Source organism: Trachurus japonicus, chromosome 5 (genome assembly GCF_045865225.1).
Source record: "Trachurus japonicus isolate A0001 chromosome 5, Traja_1.0".
Taxonomy (NCBI): Eukaryota; Metazoa; Chordata; class Actinopteri; order Carangiformes; family Carangidae; genus Trachurus; species Trachurus japonicus.
This window is the reverse complement of record NC_140911.1, coordinates 32,304,194-32,324,711: the sequence shown is the minus strand read 5'-3', so window position 1 is coordinate 32,324,711 and position 20,518 is coordinate 32,304,194. Positions and strand designations below refer to the sequence as shown.

At 41.3% G+C, this 20,518-nt stretch overlaps 2 protein-coding genes across 2 annotated transcripts in view; both read right to left on the bottom strand.

Moving 5' to 3' along the window:
• vgll4b (vestigial-like family member 4b) overlaps positions 1-832 on the bottom strand; it is a 38,734-nt gene extending 37,902 nt beyond the window's left edge. Inside the window, exon 1 of the mRNA XM_085777528.1 lies at positions 586-832. The gene's annotated coding sequence lies outside the window, so the exon portion shown is untranslated. The remainder of the gene's footprint in view (positions 1-585) is intronic.
• A 1,825-nt stretch (positions 833-2,657) lies between these two features.
• On the bottom strand, positions 2,658-10,806 carry tamm41 (TAM41 mitochondrial translocator assembly and maintenance homolog). Its single transcript, XM_085777526.1, has 8 exons — positions 10,408-10,806; positions 9,581-9,763; positions 9,345-9,437; positions 9,010-9,160; positions 6,713-6,858; positions 4,754-4,919; positions 4,403-4,465; positions 2,658-2,976 (listed from the first exon to the last, which is right to left on the bottom strand). The coding sequence occupies exons 1-8, from the start codon at positions 10,543-10,545 to the stop codon at positions 2,885-2,887; spliced, it is 1,032 nt and encodes a 343-aa protein (XP_085633652.1). The 5' UTR covers positions 10,546-10,806; the 3' UTR covers positions 2,658-2,884.
• Between the last annotated feature and the right edge of the window lie 9,712 nt (positions 10,807-20,518).

Below are 20,518 nucleotides of genomic sequence, written 5' to 3'. Positions count from 1 at the left end.
TGCGCCGAGACCGAGACTCGGGGCCAAAATGAAACCGATTATATTAGTAGCAAGTGCGTCCATTTTTATTGCCAGCAGCTGGGTATAGTATTTCTACGAGGCTGAGTCAGAGCTTCATTACGTGCTCTGTCCTCAGAGGTGTCCAGCAGGTCGAGCTGCCCGACTCTGACACTGGATGAAGAGAAGAGGAGATGTAGCTGCTTGATTTAAGGTTTCATTCTGTCTTCTCATGTCCTCCCCACTCAGAAGGACATGTCTCACCATCGGTAGAGGGACAGCATGTGGCTAAAGGACAGAGAGAGATGGGGAAGAGGGGGGGTCTTGACATGGGAAAGTTTGGGAACGCGCCAGAGTTGCTTCATTATCGTGAATGAAATTTCAGATATGTCTTTGGTCCGTGAAGGCGTCTCTTATTATTCTGTCATTCCAGCGCCTCATGCTCTGTTTACTGACCGGTTGTTCCGCACAGACTTGACTGTAGTGTAGTGTAAATGAAGAGCGCGCGCACACTTCATCCCTGCAAAACAATGTCAAGTCACACACACACAAGCAGACACACACTACTTCATGTTTAGCGGCACATACCTCCTTCAAGCGCCACTTTGGTATCTTCCAGTATGATAACGTCCACAGAAGTGAGGTCAATGTGAATAATTAAAATAAAATAAAAAAGTATATTCCACGGGGGGGTTGAATAAAAACACAAATCCACAGCCGGGCGGTCCTGAGCGAGGGAAGACAATAGTAGCAGAGCTGTCGGAGCAAAACTTGGTTGTAAACGAGGAAGAGGTGGAGGAGGAGGAGGAGGAGAAGGAGGAGGGAGGGGAGGAGGAGTGGGGACGGGAGGAGGGAGAGAGGGAGGAATGCCTGGAATGATGGAATTCAGTTCCTAGCAGGTGGTGAAAGTGAAGCGCTCTGATTGGTGGAGGAAAACCCCGGAGCGGGTGATCTCAGCATACTTTATGATAATGAGGACGTTGCGTCACATCCTCCTGAAGGTGAGGCTGCTGTCAGCGGGGTTGGTGCGACTCAAGACAAGAGGCAGGGAAAGGTTACTACTGTGATGAAGCATAATCAAGGGGGACGTTCAAGCACGCTCAAAGTCTGTGGGTAATTACAGTGCTCAGGGGGAATGTGCTTCATTATTTTTCCACCACAAACAGTTGGGTTGTGTGTGAGTCAAAGCAAAGCATGTGTTGCTCAGCAATCCCAAAGTACACAGAGATAATAAAAATGCAGTAAAGGCTGGTGGATAACTGCAGGGTGAGTAAAAAAAAAAAAAAAGGAAAAAAAAAAAATATATATATATAGGTGAGGTGAACCTGCCTTTTAAATGATGTCATGTGTCCAGAGGTGACGACTTCTCCAGGAATGACTAATGATGCAATGATGAATACAAAGGTGGATGAACAAAACAAGTTGCAGGAAGTAGTTAATGTTTACATTTGTGACTATACAATGATGCAACACTTGAATGCAGTAATGTAACTTTAAATGTATGTTTGTTTTTTTGTTATTAGTATATTTATGTCTTTTAAATATGTTCTGATATTTGAGAGGGGAAATAAAATATAAATGATTAACCATATATTTACCTTAAATGTAAATTTAGAGTCTTTCTTGGGTTTAACAAATACATAGATATTTTTATTCAATTTTTAGAAACATTAAGAATGCTTCTTTGTTTTTTCTGTTGCATGTTTGCTACTGTGATTTTAATCATCTTCAATATCTTACCTGTTACTACAACTGATCTTTGCCCTCAGAGCAGAGGGTGTAACTGATCTGCTAGATGTATGTGCCTTGAGTTTGTCCTGCTTTAGTATGTCAATATAGTCTCTGAAAAGAGCTCATAATAAAGATGATTAAAAATATTCTCATTTTCTCAAACTAAAATAGCACTTTATGAAAATTGTGGCGTTTATTATGAGAACGAATGGTTCACTTTAATCTGCCATAGTGACATAATACCAGCCAATGGGGAATATTTTCATTACTTTCCAAACCATTTGGGGGATTTTATGGACTTAAACAGTCTTGTTACTGAAGACAGAGTAATCAGAGATGCTGTTATATTAAAAACTTTATTAAACCTAGACTGGAGCAAGTGTTTTTGAGGAAAGTGGACACGCTGACTGGAAGCGGAGAGGTTTAACGGATTCTTTAAAACAATCAGGAACATTTTTATCACAGTAAACAATAGAACAGACTCCTCCCTCCACAGCGTATCAAAAAAGTATGACCCTACTTTGAGTTGATGAACACCGGCTGAGATGGTGTATCCATGAAAAACACTCTTATGTGGCAAGGAGAGACAGGATTGAGAAGTAAGTGTGTGTGTGTGTGTGTGTGTGTGTGTGTGTGTGTGTGTGCGCGATGAAAACTGCCCATAAAATACCAGGTCTGCACTATCTCAACACTTTAGCTGCTCATGGTGTGTCATCTAGGTAGCACCGTTCACATAGAAAATGACACACAGACGCACGCATGACCTACTTGAGAATATTCATTACTTCTTCATTATGTTTGTGGTACTTGTTGCATTGTAGTCCAATCAGCAGCTCCTCGCCAGTCACTTTGTGTATATGTGTGTGTATGTCATCATCCAGAAAGGTCCAGTGTGTATTACTCTGAAATGTCAGCCATAATTCAGTCTGTCTCCTGAAATGTCATCCTTTATTCTCCAACATTTCATGTATTGCACGATAAAGGGCAGTTGCACAGGTGATTCTAAACTATTCGGACAGCCTTCCACCTGTTCAGTGATCCCATTCATACAGACCATGGAGTGACACAGACAGAGGTTAGTGGACATTTGATCCTGCCACAGTTTGTGAGGGTAATTATCAAAAGATGGACGTAGAAAGACAAACAGGTTCCTGGTTCAAGGCGTCTGGGGCACAGACGGCTTCCTCCTCCATCCCTTCCACATCTTCATGAGTTTCTTAGAGCTGTACGACACCGTCTTCCACATGCCTGGACAGGACACACAGAGCACAGAGCATTAACAGCCAAATTAAAAAAGAACATGATTGACCCGAATATAAGACAAAATCAAAGAAAAATGTAATCTTTTCACTTTTTCACTGATAAATCATGTTTTCAGTTTCAGTGAAATAACAACTGGTAGATTTCAGCGCCTACTGATCTGTACTGAGACTGTTGTTATTCTAACACATGAGTTAAATGACAGCTGTGTTGAAAACCACACTGTGGTCCATAATCGTGGTGCAGAAGAGTGAGTTTGGAGCTGACGAGAGGAGAGAAAAAAGAAATATGATGACCCCGCCCACACTGAGGAGGAACTATGAACAACTCAGCGGGGATGGAAAAGGACCTAAACCGAGTCGAGTAGAGGCGAGCTGTAACTGTGTGGTGGAGAAGAGGCAACAAACACGCGCAATCGTCCTCTCAGAAGCGGCTCAGCGGCTGCATCTCTCCAGGTCACTGGTGTATGTGAGTGTGAGAGAAGTAAAACCTCTCACTTGCTTGGGCAGACATTGTTTGGTGTCACCCGCTGATTTGCATATATAAATATCTAGATCCCGAATATAAGACGACCCATCTTTTCTCAGACTTTTGTTGACGGGAAAAATACTGTCCTATATTCGTATCAATACACGGTATGTTAACACAGCTATTTTAAAGGGTTTAAGAACAGACTTGCTAAGTGTGTTCACACCATAGACTGTGGAGATGGATGTACGTCACCCCAGAGTATCTAAAGAGCAGTTTTGCTGTTTGTTGTCACTACCTTGCCGTTACCAGATTCCAAGGATCCCATAGGTAATCCACAAATAAACAAAAGGGAAAGGAGTGTTGATAAAAATTGATACAAGTTCACCTCTGAAATCATCAGTAAGGACCAAAATCACTTTGTACCAGACTGTAAAAATATTCATTTCTGCTGTAATGTATTACAGTCTATAAGAACTGACTCACTTTAAGAGCCAGTCTCAAACGGCCTTTCATACAAGCGCATGTCTACTCCTGTGTCTGCTTAATTTTTCAGTATGTGCAAATTGTGCTCAGGTTGGTTGAGTGTATAACCTGTCACTCTCTACAGTTGGACATCTTGGCAATAACGCAGAAGTGCAATGACGACGAATGAGGAGGCTGCATCTCTCATGGTGGACACCGCAACGTACACATGGAAACGAAGCATGTACACTTACGTTTCTGTCACAAAGTATCACTGTACTGTTGTTAGAGAGAAGCCATGAGTATTGACACTGCAGCCACATGTTGATATTGTCATCTCCAGTGAGTGCACAACGCCGGTTTGATTTGAGACAGCTCTACCCTGTGGGAATCGCGCACTGCACCGGCATTCTGCTGTATTCAATTAGAGACACAGTATTGGATATAGTCAGAATAAATACATAAAAACAAGAGTTCTTACCCGCCGTAGCAATGCCTTTGATACTCTGTGTTATACTGGAGGATTTCACAATAGATGAGATACCTGAAGCAAAACAGAAAAGTGTGCAATTAAAAACACATTTAATATCTCATCTCTCTTATGACTGCTGCTTCTAGGCAAACCGTAAGTGATCTACAAATGAGGAAATCTCCCCCTACAGAAAACATTTATTAACATTTGTTGTTGTTCCAAAAGCTCAGAGATACAGCTTATTTGTAGCGAGTGACTCGGCTACTCTGAACCCCAGGTAAGGTGGAATCACACACTCATCAAGCTGAGACAACAGCTTCATATTAGGGGAAGAGATCTGTTACAGGAGTCTCTCTGTACCTTGCTGTACGACTGCTCCACAGTCTGGATCCTGTGCCACCTGCAGCAGGATCTCCTCCACGTCTCGGTTCTTCCCCGGCGGGTCGACCAGCTTGGTGATCCGTTGCTGGAGGGTACGTGGCAGGGCCATGAGTTGGGTGAACTGGCCCTCTGGGCTTTTGTCTACCTACAGGGAAAATGAGAGCATTGTACTGTATTCAACCCTCTGCTACACAGCATAAAACCTTTTATTTCTTCTGTGCTGTTGCATTCAATGGTAGGTTGTGACAAACTTAAAGGAGAACTATGCAAGTCTGCTCGCTTTTCCGCTGTTTTGGTTACGCTCCTCTCGCCCATGTGCATCTGTTTACAATGAAGCCGGCGAAAAATCAATAAATGGAGAGGTGGATAACGTTACATAACATATACAATGTTTAATTAAGATAAAAATGTAGCATAGCCACGGGAGGAATCCTGCTTAGTTCCTCTTTAAACTTTATCAAAAACTGACACTTTATTATTGCACTGGGCCACATTAGTATTTTGATAATATTTTTCAGCCTTATTTCAAACACAACAACATTCATAACACGGGAGTCTGTCTTTAATTTCCTGTCATCAGACACACGCTCATCCATCTTGGTTTCATACTACAGCTCTACAAATGGGTTTTCAGCAGCCTTAACCCTGACTGTAATCCCACTATGGCATTTTATTTTAAAACACTGATAATGAATCTGTCAAACACATCCAAGATGATAACAACATGAACGCATGTCACACATTTAAGAATAATATGCTAAGAATAAAAATGTGTGACTTCATAAATTCATGAAAAATCGCTGATGCGTGTTCCTGTCAGGGGCAGTTTTTCGGAAAGCAGTCTCTGCAGTTACCTTGAAAACAACTCTGTCTTGTAACGTTCCGTTATTATCTCATAGCGTGGTGAATGTGCAGATCACAACTTGTTCGCCAGAGCGTTTTGGAGTTGTTGGATTGTGTATTTGATGAGGGAAACCAAGAAATCCCATTAGCTTCCGTAGCGTAGCTATGAGCAGCTCACGACTCTGCTCCGCCGCTCTGAAAACAGCTTGCACTGACAATTAAAGATAACGAACCTACTCCTAAAATTATAGGGATTATGGCAATGTAAACTATCCCTTTAACACTTCCTGGGGTCTTAATTAAGTAACAAGTAATAACTTAAGCTAATATGGAACAACCTAGAGTTTATGAGAAGGTCCCTGTTTTGTAATTCTTGTGTACTTGCACAAAGATGCAAATTCAGACGTGTGATGTAAAAATATATTCCTGCCAATGATTTCACTATATTCCACTGACCTACAGGTGGTGATAACAAGGCATCAAGTCAGAAGGAATGAATGCAGTGGGTGACATCATGCTGATTGGTTAAAATATTGATAAATGGGTTGACATCAATCCTCAGCTTGTCCATGTTTATGTGAGTTTTGCTGCACAGCCTGATGACGCACAAGGGCACAAGTGTATCTCTCACATGCAGGGCTCAGCAGCGCACAATTCCCCAAAGCATTGTTCACTGCAAAGCGTGTTACTAACTAACAGATGACACAAACAATAGAAGCCCAGCATCTCGCCATTAGCCACTCCTCCTCCAGTAACAACTTACTAAACATGTTATTCCAGGATGGTGTGATGCCTGGGGTTTCCTTGGTGTAACAGGGTGCGGTGGCAGTTAAACAGTTAAAAAACTAAAGACTAGATGACACAAAACACTGAGAAAAATGCAGGGGCGTGTTCATGTCATCTGATCTACACAAATACAAATATACTGCACGCAGAGCTGGTAACAAGAAAATCCACAAATTCGACTGTAGAGTAATTAAATTTGACTTGAATTTCTCAAACTAATACATTTTTTTACACTATACACTATTTGGGTGTAATGTAATGTAATATATAGATGTGATCTGTATGTATATGTGTGTTCCCATGTCTTACCTCGAGTTTTCCTTGCTGGGGTTTGTAGACGACTAGAGGGCAGTCCCTCAGGATGTTGCTGTACAGGATCCTGAAGTGCTGAATGTTGTCTCTGACGATGTTGGCCACCTTGGATTTGTCTTCTCCAATCACCATCCTGAAATCCCCTTCAGAGTTAAAGACAAAACATTTTCCATGTTCATACAGTATATGATAGTTATTTTCATTATCATACTTCCTCCTGCTGGCCGTTCTAATACAGATGATCTCATTCATCAGGACATTACCTCATACCTCTGTTGTATGGGGAAGCAACATGGCAACTTTTCAGCAGGCAAATATTAGCAGTTGGGGCATTAATCAACCTTAACTGATTTCACAATAATACATCTGAATATATTATCCAGGTTGGTTTAATGCCTCAAGGAACTAGAACTATTGGGCTCATTACTTAAAGCCAAACCTAAGACTGCCGACACCAGTCCAATATGTTAAACCCTACTGTACTGTACAAGCATTTCCACACAGTACAAAGTGCTTTCAAAACACACGGGTAAGAAAAGCAAACAGGATTACATGTCTTCTGTGTTGTATTTGAGTAATAGTGTGAGCTTCAATAGAGTCTCAAAAATAGTTTAGTCCAGCAAGTCCAACAAGTTTACTGTAAACTTTCTGTAAATCACAGCATCATTTTTGGCCAAGCTGCCTTCTCAGTGAAAGCTGCGCAGGACTGGAACTCAATACCAGGGCATATTAGAGAATCAAATACTCAGCATTCCTTTAAAAGGCAGTTAAGGCAGTGGTTAATCAATAATCAATCATGTACCCACTAATCATGTGAACCACATTATGTTTTGTCATGTCTGTCACTGTCTAATGTACATGTCCATGTCCTGTTTTCCAATGCTTGTTACTATTCGTGCTGTTTCCCTATGTTTGCCATTGCATGTCCTGCTTTTTAAAGGGACAACGAGGAGTTTCTATTTGGTTAATAAAAAAGTCTCACGTTAATGTGGATGAATCTCCGCTACCCACACTTGTTAATGGGTCCATTTTCGATAAATTTATCGTTTTGTCTCTATCGTTATTTTGTTATTATTAGTAGTAGTGGAAATGCTGGGCGAGCTGACCAGCGTTTCCTTACTTTCGGTTTCGTGGACGCTGCCCGGCGAGTCTACGACGACCTACGACTACGACGGTATGTGATCGTCTTCGAACCTCTGACTTTCATTGTTGATGAATGAAAACATTCTTGGCAAGACGTCCGTCTTGCGCCGGTCCAAGAATTTCACCGTGCGCGCGGAGGCTCATGGTAAATGTAGTGTGAGAACACTTCGCTTTCCAAAACTCCTCGTTGTCCCTTTAATGTCTGTTACTGTTTGTGCTTATGTCATAGCTACAGTATATGTGTTATCTGAACTACTGTATATGTAATCTACTTTTTCTGTCTACATGTTATGTCTGCATGCCAGTTTTGCTATGTGTCACCTGCCTTCATGAGCTGTTGTTATATACATGTCCTATTTGCTATTTGTTATTATTCGCTTTTAGGTAAATTGATATGTAATTTCAGCTGTATTTTAATGCATAGCTCAATTGTTTTTTTGGTTCTTAGGTTGCCTGTAACATCTGGCCAGGGACGACGGATGAAAATTAGCCTTACTGGCTAACTCTGGCTCACTTGCAGTTTTTTTTTTAATTCTGTTGATCAGTGTTGCACTGTCTCTGTCAAATAAACCAATAAATTAAATTAACATCTGTTTTCTCTCTCAAGTACATGAGCTCCCCGAGTCACCTCCCCTCCCCCATCTTCCCCCTCTCTTCCTGTTTGTCTCTCCAGGTTCTCCAGTCTCCAGTGCTGCTGAGTCCAGATCTGCGACTGTGAACCACCTCCTGCTCTCAAGACCTGCTGCTAAATTTGTTGTTTGTCTGTTCTGGTGTCAGCAGGAGAAATGGAGTTACCTTTAATATTATCATTCCTGCGGTCGCTACAACTACTATTACTGATATTACTATTACTGCATGATGGTCATTTCCTCTGTCTCTCCCTCTCTCTTTCACTCCAACTCAACCGGTTTAGGCAGCCAGCTGCACAACCTGAGTCTGGTTCTGCTCAAAGTTTCTTCTTCTTAAAAGAAAGTTCTTCCTCGCCACTGTTGCTTTGTGATTAATCATGGTGGGAACTGTTATGAAAAGAAGGTCTGCACCTTTTCTAGTTGAAAAGTACCTTGGGATCGACTTAACTTGTCTGTTATGCATGTGTGTTGGTGTTTCATTTTCATTTAGTAGTTAGTTTTGTAGCTGTGTGTGTTGGTTACCAGCATAAGAAAGGCCTGCTATTTGCAGGAAAAGGTCTTCTTCACTGAAACTCTCTGGCAGCATGAGGAAGGAGGCCGTCACAGCACTCTTCAGGTTGGCCACCAGAGCAGCACGGAGCTTTCCATTCTCACTCTGCGCCAGCATTCTCACCTGGACGATGATATGATGGGCAAAGACAAAAGAAGTGAACCCTATTTTAAAAAACTGTTTCAACATATTTCAAATAACTGCATTGACTATTTGTAGTCTGATCAATAAATAAAGGCAAGAAAAAATAATCAGCTTTAGATAGGTCAGTTTTTGTCTTTTCACACTGTCTAATCATGATACTGACTGGTTTGTGAAGGCGTCCAGCAACATACATGGTCTTCCAGTGCATCAGGTCTTCTATTAGAGACTCTGTACTAATCACACCATATTTGATTATCTGAGAAGAAGACAACATGGTCAGTCATGTACAGTTATGTTCGTAAAAACAATGAGATATTAATTATTTAGATATTGAGTTTTACGAGAAAAAATTTAAGTGGACTCAAAAGACTTGGATAAGAAGAGATGTATGTCATTTACCCTCCCATCCACAGGCACCAGTGTGTTGTAGTACACTGCAGCCCCGTGCTCATTTTGTATGGAGCTGATCTTTGTGGGTCCCAACAGCTTGAGAATGGAGTAATGTTTGCGATTTTGCAGAAGATTCATCGTGTGCCACGTCACCGGATCATCCACCGCAAACACAAAGTCCAGCATGTTCCTCTGCACGTGTTAAAAATTAAAACAATAGGGAACATGACTTCTTCTTAAACCACAAAGGACACAGCTTCTTACATATTACTGTTTTATGAACTTTAACTATTTGTAACATTGCACACTGCAAGAAAAAACCAGCATGGTAAGACAATTTGTCTGACTTCATTAATTGAAGCATGCTTAGTCCATTGAAGTGTATTAGGGCTTTATAAATAAACAAATTATCAGTAAAATATCTATTTACTACTGCTGCAGGTTGTGGAGGATCAAAAGATACAACTAGACGTTAGATGGATCAGCGTAGAAGCTGTATTTATGATTTATCAGCATTTGCTAAAGGCTTATTCCAAACCACTGAACCACCTCTTATTAATGACTTCTAACGTCTATAACTGCGTGAATAGAAAGTAAGAAACCCTTTGTTGATAAATAACACAAATAATAAACTTGATTGTTTGGAATCAATTAAAAATGCCAACAAAGAGTCCTGTTGGAGGAGGAGTTTCCACAACCTGGCGACCAAATTGGCCTGAGACTGATCTGTGAATCGTTATTAACCGATTCATTAACTATTAATAAAGGGAAATAATTATATTTTACAATGCTCTTGCTGGGGAAGTTTTGAAACTAGCAGGACAGGTGTCTCCTACCTCCATTTGACCTTGGCTGGTACCATGCTGTTTGAAAACGCCAGAGCCATAGGCAAAGGCCAGGCTGATGTCCTGGGGAAACTGTGACAGGATCCTCCTGTAAAGCACGCCGGTGTTGTGCACAGCTGGAAGAGTCATTTTCAACTAGCTACGACTGTTTTTCAGCACCAACGCCAGCTGCTTTAGGGGCAAGATAACAGACAAAATGACTGGTACAACGAAATTTCGTAAGCATGAAGTGAGAGATACATGTCAGACGTAGAGACTCGGTGCCGCTAAACACGTCCGCAGCCCCTAGGTAAGAATAAATATGTAAGTTTTACGATTCAATTACCGGTACATCCATCTGCTCTGTTTGGGTCAGTGTATGGTTTGACGGTCGACTGTAATATACGTCATAGATTGCGCCGCGGCGGACTGAGGGCTCACGGGAAATGAAGTGAGAGATGAATGGTAAGCAACCAAACAGTCAAATTGCTGTTTAACCGTCATTAACTAACTTTAAAAGTGTCAAATGGCTGCTCTGTTACTTATTTTACCCCGTACGTCGTCAAATATAAACAGGGTGACACTGTGTTGTGTTTTTCAATTGAATTAAATTTAAACGACTCCAAATGTATCCGACAGAGGGCGGTTTTTTACCAGGGTTAACTTAGCTAAGTAGCTGACTGACGGTGTGCGGTCAAGCTAACGTTACTGACCGCGGGGGGATATTTGACGGACATTCGCTCCGGGTCAAGCGGCGACTACTTCTTCTGTCCCAGCCTGTGTTGGCTGTTAGTAGTAAATGATGGCAGACCCTGAACTAGCAGCATGTTAGATCAGGGTCTGTTCAACCTTCGACACGATCTCATTTAGGGACCATCAACAAATTACCATTGAAGCAGCATCAGCTACACTGATTGTGTGAGACTCACCTCTTTTCTAATCACATCTCATCACTCACCATATAATTATTTTATTGTAAATTAATTAATGTCATATTCCAAGCTTTTATGTTTGAACATAAGTTCAGGAGTAGTACCACTGGATATTATCAAAGCGTTGACAGTAAGAAAATACTGGTAAATAAGTTTATGTCAGCTCAAAAATCTCCACACAGTTAATAAAGCAAAAAGACACCCATGAAAGTAAAAATACACTTAATTTGATTTAGTGAGACTCTTGTGAAATATTTTTGCTGCAGTAAAATATTTAAAAAAGATTGTGAGACTATCATCAGTCTTCAGCACAGCATTAGTGTCAAGTGCATGGGCCCACTGTGAATATTTCTTTGAATGAATAAATGCTCCATGTAGATTCATGACACTTAGCAATATGTCTGAAGCTCATTATGGGATTGTCAAGCGTAGGACAAATATTATCTTCCTAGTTATTGCCGTGAGCCATCTTTTCACTCAGATGAATATTGATAAGGTCACTGAATCCTGACTAACAGGCTCGCTCACTGTTTAAGTGCCTCATTAATTCCAGGACAGTGAAGCACTAGTGGGACTAAAAAGGTAGTTTTTCCTCCTTTTTTTTTTTTTTTTAAATATTACAGTACATCATGTAAATATTAAACTGACACTTGTGATCATGGCTCTAGAGGTGCACTGCACATTGTGCCTTACCCTGCATGCACTCTGCTGGCCTCTGGCTATCTCATCCTCCCTGCAGGCTCAATGATTTCATCAGATTATGATCGTCAAAGAATAGCCTAAATTTGGATTCTTGTTTTTATGATCAAGTAGTCATTAAGTTGTAATTTAGCAGTGGAACAGTGGGTGTAGATTTGAATTAGAAATTTAAACCACATTACTTTTAAAGACATGCTAACAAACGAGCCTTAGCAATTATTTGGACTCATGGTTCTAATCAGATTATGAATCCAACTCTAATATTCATTTTGCTTTTTGCTCTGTTTTAGTGTCTGTTTTGGAGAAATATCTGGCTATTTAGTGATTCTGTTAAAGCTGTCAGCCGATGGAGTTAGCAGTCCCCGCCCTCGTCCCTACGTCACCACATTCACGCGCATCCCTTGGCTGCACACAAAGAGAGGACCGCCCCTTTATGCCGTTCTCTCTCCTCATTGGATAAAGGTTGTAGGATACAAGGAAAGTTTTCTCCTCGGCTTACAGCAGAGCAGAGTGACTGATAGACCCGTGTTTCAGACCAAACACTCTATATAAGTTATTGCTGTCTGAAGATATAACTATTTAAGACTTATATTAACACAAATATTCCGCTTACTTCTGCTTTAATCGACTTGAATCACTAAAATTCTCTGTAGAGCTGCAGGTGAACTGCAATACTGAGTGATACATATGATTAATACAGATATTCCTAATTCTTCTTTTAGCCACTTGGTGGCAGTGCAGTAAAGTAGTTTAATTCATTTTTTTAGTTGATAGGACAGTCCTGTTGCTTATTTACATTTACAGAGCAATATTATTATAATACTGCTTGATAATAGACACCTTTCGCACTTTGTGCAGTTTTCCACTTATTTTGTTTTGCAGTGACAGTATGCTCAGGTAGCGAGCCTGCAGGCGAGTCGACAGGAGGAAAGGTGTAAAGAGAAGTAAATATTTTCTCATTCACACCTCTGTCTTTCCTCAAAGTGTTTGTGTGGGCCAGTGTGAAAATGACTGCAGTGATAGGAATGAAGTAAAAAGCTGCCTGTGTTAACTTTTGGTGTGGAACAAGAACAATTAGTCAACTGAATCAATATTTCTGCTGATTGCACATTGATTTTCCAACATAAAGTGATTTGGCTGATAATTGTAGCTCTTTGTTTAGTCTGATGTTGCCACAGCTTACAGAGAGAGCTCTGAGCGGCTGCTTTGGGAACAGTTCATTTCAGCTTTGATGGGTATGACTTGGCAGAGACCTGAATGCAGTTCACTTTGCTGTTTATCTTTTACTGGTAAAGCCCAAAAGTCAATCCCATAGTTTACAGGAATTTCAGAGTGAAAACGATAGTAATATTGAAGCACATGAAGAGGAGTACAGATCACACTGAGTCATGCGGATCCTCCAAGGCGCTTTCAAGAACACTCATTGTTAGCACACTACGCACATGTGCAATGTGTAATATTACCACATATCACATATCCTGTGGGTGCAAACACAGAAACAAACACACACACACATACTAATCGGGAGGATCTCGTCAGCTTTTGCACGCCTGTTGCCATGGAGATTTCCATTGCTGCCCGTGCCCGGTGATGGTACATCAAACGAGAATGCACCATTAACCACACACACACACTTTCGTAGATGCACAGCTGCTTCAGAGCCCCACAGGAGGAGGGAAACCAAGGCTGCTACTTTTATCTTACTACAGAAGGGTTACAGTGTCGCCGAGCAGGGAGGGAGCCAGTAATATTCATAACGTGGGAGTCAGGGGCAGGCCACAGCCCGGCTAAACTATACAGTTGAGATAAATAGTTTCAGCTGATATGTAATGGATCATTTCCATTCATCTTCCAGCTGACAGGTACTTATGTTGACGCTTATTGCCAAAATCCAGCTATGTAAATATATACATGCATTAGATGACGACGGAGCAGGTGTTAGATTTGTGGCATAAAAGAATTTTGTTTTATCTGGTGTCACACTGTAATGATATTCCAAAATTATATATGGATATATACAGTATATCTTGTTGGTCTTTTTGTTTTTCATTTCTTTTCATTTCCAGCAGTTGATTATTGTGATGTGGCTTTTCCCTTCTAAATGAGATCATGGTAGTTAAAAGTATAGACTGTATGGTTCAGAGCGAGGTGTTGGAGATAGAGCAGACCGTGAACGAACAGCCAAAAGGAGGAGTAGTCGCTGCTGGATTCAGAGCGAATGTCTGTCGAATATCCAACCTAAAACTAATTTCCCTGCGGTGTTATACTAGACACATTCTGCCCTAATATTCATTGTTTTCATAAAATTGAAAATATAAGTCTCATGATGCCAGGCAGTATATACTCAAATGCCAGTTTAGGAAGTACTCTAAAATATATAAAATGGTGCAGTTCCATATAAATCCTGCTGTCATTAAAAGTATAGAGTTCAAGTGTTGATTGAGGTGCTTGGTCATTTCGGAGGTTGTAGTCTGTGGTGCTGTTGAATTGTATTGCATTACTGTGGCAGGTGTTTCTATGATTTGGAGTGGACCAACCCCATTTTTCAGAGGTTCGTGTTATTTGTGTGTAATCAGAATCATCAGAATCTGAATTGCCAAGAGCAGTAAAGGTCACTTTACAGTACAAGGAACTTGACGTGGTGTAAACAGATCATGGCCAGTCTTGTTGGTCTACCTTTTTTTTTTCTTTATTATTTCTGGCAGTTGATTATTGTGATATGGCTTTTCCCTCCTAAATCTAGCCAAATGTAAGACTATAAACACAAACTCTTGGCTGAAATTATTCCACCATCAATTGAAAACAATGTATTGTGAAGTATTTGTGGTTTTCGGTAAACCATTATGTTTGCCTTAAAGGGATATTTCAACATTTTGGCAAATTCGCCCATTGCCATAATCCCTATAGTTTTAGGGGTAGGCTCATTACCTTTAATTGTTGGTGCAAGGTGTTTTATTTCCAGGCTTTCATCAAACGCATCAAATTCTCAATCCAACAACTCCAAAACGCTCTCATGGACAAATTGTGACCTGCACATTCACCACCACGCTATGAAATAATAATGGAACGTTACGAGATGGAGTTGTTTTCGTGGTAATAAATACGTAACCGGAAGTACATTCCCGACACAGCTGCTCGGCAGAGTAACTTAAAGCAGAAGTAAGTGATATATTTGTGTTAATATAGCTAAGTCTTAAATAGTTATATCTTCCGACAGCAATCACTTACATAGAGTGTTTGGACTGAAACACGGGTCTGTCAGTCACTCTGCTCTGCTCTGAGCCGAAGAGAAAACATTTATCGTATCCTACAGTTTTTATCCAATGAGGAGAGAGAACGGCATGCAGGGCTGTGTGTGCAGCCAAGGGACGCCGTGAATGTGGTGACGTAGGGACGAGGACTGTTATGGTGCCTTCAAGGAAACTCGTATTTTTCCGACCGTGAAGTCGTACCAGTTCGATCTGGTACGAGTTCACCGGTCTGAAGTTACGAGTGGCCGTTATAGTGACTTTCACCGGTAAAACAGGTCGGAAAAACACGAGTGGGTTGCCTGAAACGCTACAAAGTCGTAAGTTGTGACTTGAAGCTGTAATTTACGATTTCAAAAGCCTGCCTGGAACGCAGCATTAGCGAAAACGACCGGACCACTTACTTCTGCTTTAAGAAGCGCAAGTAGTTCCAAGTATGTGTCGTAATGTTACATAATTATACACCGTAGTGAATGTGGAGGTCACAACTTGTCCATGAGAGTGTCTTGGAGTTGTTGGATTGTGTATTTAGTTTGATTAGGGAAACGTAGAAGAAATACCATTAGCCTCCGTTGTGTTAGCTAAGCAGCTCGCAGCTCTGCTCTGCCGTTCTAAAAACAGCTTGCACCGGCAATTAAATGCAACAAACTTACTCCTAAAACTATAGGGATTATGGCAGTGGGCCAATTTGCCAAAATGTCCCTTTAACTCTACAGTCAGTTAGGTTCATTGCTTATTAATCTGGGCATTGACTAGCCTAGCACTGCTGCAGATCTGTCTGTGGCGTATATTTGTATGCTTCAAACTAATCTAGAGGCAATGAAGAATGAATTATAGGGAGTTGGATTCAGTTAGTCACAAGTCTCAACTTTCTTTGCTCATTACTGCTAATTAGTATGTTTATCATTTTTCTGGTGCTTTTATTGTTGTGCTCGCTGAGGCAGCTTCTGTTCTACTTGTTGCCATGGCAGTTATGAATCCTGAATGTCATGTTGTGCCTGAAATAAACAGTACAACCAGGCCTGTCACAAATGTCAGCATCAGTCTAGGCAACTAGAAAACACACTGCACTGCAAACTAAGTTTTGCTATATGTCTGCATGTCAGCGACAAGTACAGATAGCTTGATAAATGGTGTTTTGATTTTCTGCAGATATCCGAGTTGTGTGTGGGTGTTTTAATCTTGTAGCTCCATCCATCCTCACAGCGCTGCTAAAGTTCACTGAAGGAACAATCTTTGATAATAGCTTTTCTGAATGTACTCTATTCCCTGAAGTTGCCTCAGAAGCCACAATAGACAACATGTTTTTCCCTGGTTTTTTCTCAGGTTTCTAATGGAGGAAGAATAGTGAGATGTCTTTGTGAATGTCTGGTATTGGAGGACCTGATATTAAAGGGGACATATTATGGAAATATCACTTTTTGAAGGCTCTTTAACAAAAACCTGTAATGGGCTCCCTACTAGGTTGAAATTCATGTGTTTTTACAAGCTGTTCCCTCAGACGTCTTCCAGTGATATAACTAGGATTCAAATTTGCAATACCACCCCTACCTTGGACCAGTAGAAGGGGCGGGGCAAGCAGTGGTTCATTTGCATTTAAAGTGACAGACACTGAAACCAGCCGTTCTGAACAGGGCAAGGCAAGGCAATTTTATTTGTATAGCCCGTTTTTACAAACAGTTTGTCTCAAAGGGCTTTACATGGCATCGTAACAACATCCTCTGTCCTTAGACCCTCACATCGACTGAGGAAAAACTCCATGGAAACCCTTTTAACAGGGAAAAATCGGAGAAACCTCAGGGTGAGCAACAGAGGAGGGATCCCTCACCCAGGACGGACAGACGTGCAATAGATGTTGTTACAGACAGACTGTTTTGAGAGGATGAAAAGAGCTGTGATGTTTGATCCTTGAGGTATTTTGACCACAGCATGTCACAGACATGTCTTTAAGACACCTGGGAACTATTTTAATTTGTGGAAAGGTGGCATCATATGTCTCCTTTAAACACAGGACTGACAACGGTGCAGGTTCAAAATAACCTTGTTGCTCCATGAGTTGTGTCCCCTGTGTTTCAACCTGCCTGCGCATCTGAGATTATTCCCTGCAGGACATTTCCATTTATTCCGTTTTTTTCTCCACTACATCAAGTCATTAAAATCAATTTAACAAAACCTGGACTGAGTTGCGAACAAATTAAATATCTCAAGCAATTCATAAAAAATGTGCAATCAGATGTGTGCCCTTCTATGAGGTTGTAGAAGCTGAAGCAACTGATGCCAGATGTGCACAGAGCCCACATGTTCAGCTTTTTCATGGGTTATCTAAATTGAGCCAATGACGCCACAGGAGGTTTGACCCTTGTATATTCACCCACACACACTATTCACAGCAAATCCCTTAAAGCAGCATTTAACCAGGACTGTGCACACGCACACACACACACACACAGTCAAAATACCCCAACCCTCACCAGAAATAGCTTTATTATAACCATAGTCCTGTATGCAGCTGAAGATTAATCATGAATCATTTTAATCGCTGACTGGATTTAATGAATGGAGTGCGTATGTGTCAGCATCTGTGTTTGCATGTGATGAAGGGTTTATTTGAGTGTGCTCTTGTCATACATGTGTGACGACAGATGGGTGACGACCTTGGCATTGTGGATCCGCTATTGTTGCGTCGTATCTTTTTACTCTGTTGCAGCAGAAGGCAGATCACATCTCCTCTCTGAGCCAGACCACAGTCTAAGAGCAAAAGTGAGGAAAGCTGGGGAGCCATAATCTTTTTGTAGTTAGAGTGCCTCGCTTTTCAAAGGAGATGATGCTGTGTGCACTGGAGTGTGTCTCTGTAAATGTTACTGCAAGTAAAAAAAAAAGAAAAGAGCGAAAGAAAAGGAGGATACACACTTGAGCTTCCTTGTAACACAGATGCAGCGTTTTTCTTCAACGCTGTTGTTGTCATGAACAGACACACAGCGTTATGTTATGTAATGTTGCTGTTGGGAAATGTGCTCTGTGTTGTGTATGTCATGAAACATGTAGGCCAAGATGAGCTTTGGATGTTGCTACAGTTCACATGCAGCTCTGTGACTCACTCCGGCTCTCTTCTGGTTGACTAAACAACCCCCCACCCCTCAGCCCCACTGGGCGTGACGCATCGTGACTTGCTACAAATGTGCATCCAGCATTAGTTATACAAAAAAAAAAAAATCTTTTCAGGACCGAGCAGAGGTCAAATATAATTATTTTAGGCATTTTTATGTGCTTGAGTCCAAAACATGATACACGTGCACGGACATCGTCTTTGGACATGTCGTTTACGGCAAGAAAAGTGGAACATTGACATTGATTTTTTTAATCTGTTATCAGCACATTTTCTGTCACACTCCACATAATATAAATCTGGGTGCCTTGGAGGGCATTGGTTTTGAGTAGCTCGATTTAAAGGGATAGTTCAACATTTTGGCAAACTGGCCCATTGCCATAGTCCCTATAGTTTTAGGAGTAGTTTCGTTACCTTTAATTGTCGGTGCAAGCTATTTTTAGAACGGCGGAGCAGAGTCGCCAGCTCCTCAGATCTACGCTATGGAGGCTAATGGGATTTCCGTCTCATAACGTTCTGTTATTATCTCAGCGTGGTGAATGTGCAGGTCACAACTTGTCCACCAGAGCATTTTGGAGTTGTTGGGTAGTGTATTTGATGAGTTTGATGAGGGAAACCAAGAAATCCCATTAGCCTCCGTAGCGTAGCTCTGAGCAGCTCGCGGCTCTGCTCTGCCGTTCTAAAAATAGCTTGCAACGACAATTAAAGGTAACAAACCTACTCCTAAAACTATAGGGATTATGGCAATTGGCCAATTTGCCGAAATGTTGAACTATCCCTTTAAGCACGGTCCACAGTGCTGGAGCTTTATGTTCATCAGGGGGCGAGTAAGGTTGGATGAGAGGATGATGGAATCTGGTGCAATAACGTGTAGTGATCGATCTGGTGGCATTGTGTACACACAAAAAAAACTAAATTATGAGTTGCACGAAAATGACTGACGTTCAAAAGAGATGAGGCCACGTGACTGGATTATATTAGAGCTGAGAAGCAACCTCTCTACGGCATAAAGGTCAAGGATTTTTTTCCCCCCAATCAATTGAGACAGTGCTGTATATCAGCGCCAACCAAATCTGAGTAGAAAAATGAGTGCGGAGTTGCCAGAAAATCTCAGCACTTGATGTTGATGAGCATTTCAAATCTAGTAAATGGGCTGCTGAATCTCTCTAAATGACTACCTCTGGAGATATTCTAATGTAGGTCTATTTTTTTTCCTTCTACTGCAGTCTTCTGATGCCAAGCCCCTTCTCTTTTAGTGAGCTTCAGACGTGTGTGGAATTTTCCTCCCGCTGGAATAATTTTCTCTCTCCCTCTTTGTCCTGTCATCTTCCGGCTTTTTTTTTTTTTTTTTCTTTTTTCTATTTTTTTTTTTGAAGTAAAGCTTAGAGCAGCAAACAGTGCAGACGCATCCCGCTGTTGCTGCTGCTTTTGCAGCTGACGGCATTTAGGAATCGTGCTCTTCTCGTGCCTTGAAATAGTGAATCTATAATGAAACAAGACATGGGGAGGAGGTGTTTGTTTAGGCATAAGAAGTGAAATAAACACACAAACAAATAATCCGAAGCACACAGTGAAAGAATAAACACACTGTGCATTTGAATAGGCGGTTATGTACCACCCTGGGATCCTTTAATTGTCTCTTTAAATGCTAATGCTGCAGTGCCCTCAAGTGTAACAACTTGGGAAGTCTTACTGCACTAATAGTCATCACAGATCGCATTACAGAGATCAAAAAGTGATCACACTTATCTCTACAGGGTCTCAGTTCCCCCTGGTCTGCATCCCCATTGTCTTCATGCGCTTTGCAAAACATAAACACGTTACCGAGGAGCAACTCGTACCACTGGAGGGAATCATTTGACTAATTTGATCAAAGTAGGAGGGATGGATGACTCTCCTCTTTTCTTCCTGTTCTCTATCCGAGCCTCTTCATCACGGTGGGTTAAATTGCAATCGCACCCCTCCGCCCTCTCCGCGATGCCACGTGCTGCTAATACCAAAATATTGACACAAAAGTGCATTCTAGGCTCGCAGCCATAATGGAGGGAGAAGAGATGGAGGGAAGGCAGGTTGGGATGGAGGGTAAAAATCAATGGATGGATGGATGGAAGGAGGTGGGGCTTTGGTGTTTTCCATCT

What these genes read in the sequence shown, in the direction of transcription:
- tamm41 (XM_085777526.1), bottom strand. Translation starts at nt 10,545, where the DNA reads ATGACTCTTCCAGCTGTGCACAACACCGGCGTGCTTTACAGGAGGATC. An exon ending in CCAGCCAAGGTCAAATGGAG is followed by an intron (nt 9,764 to 10,407) that starts GTAGGAGACACC and finishes TAACACGTGCAG; the next exon opens with AGGAACATGCTGGACTTTGT. An exon ending in AGCAGGCCTTTCTTATGCTG is followed by an intron (nt 6,859 to 9,009) that starts GTAACCAACACA and finishes TTAACTCTGAAG; the next exon opens with GGGATTTCAGGATGGTGATT.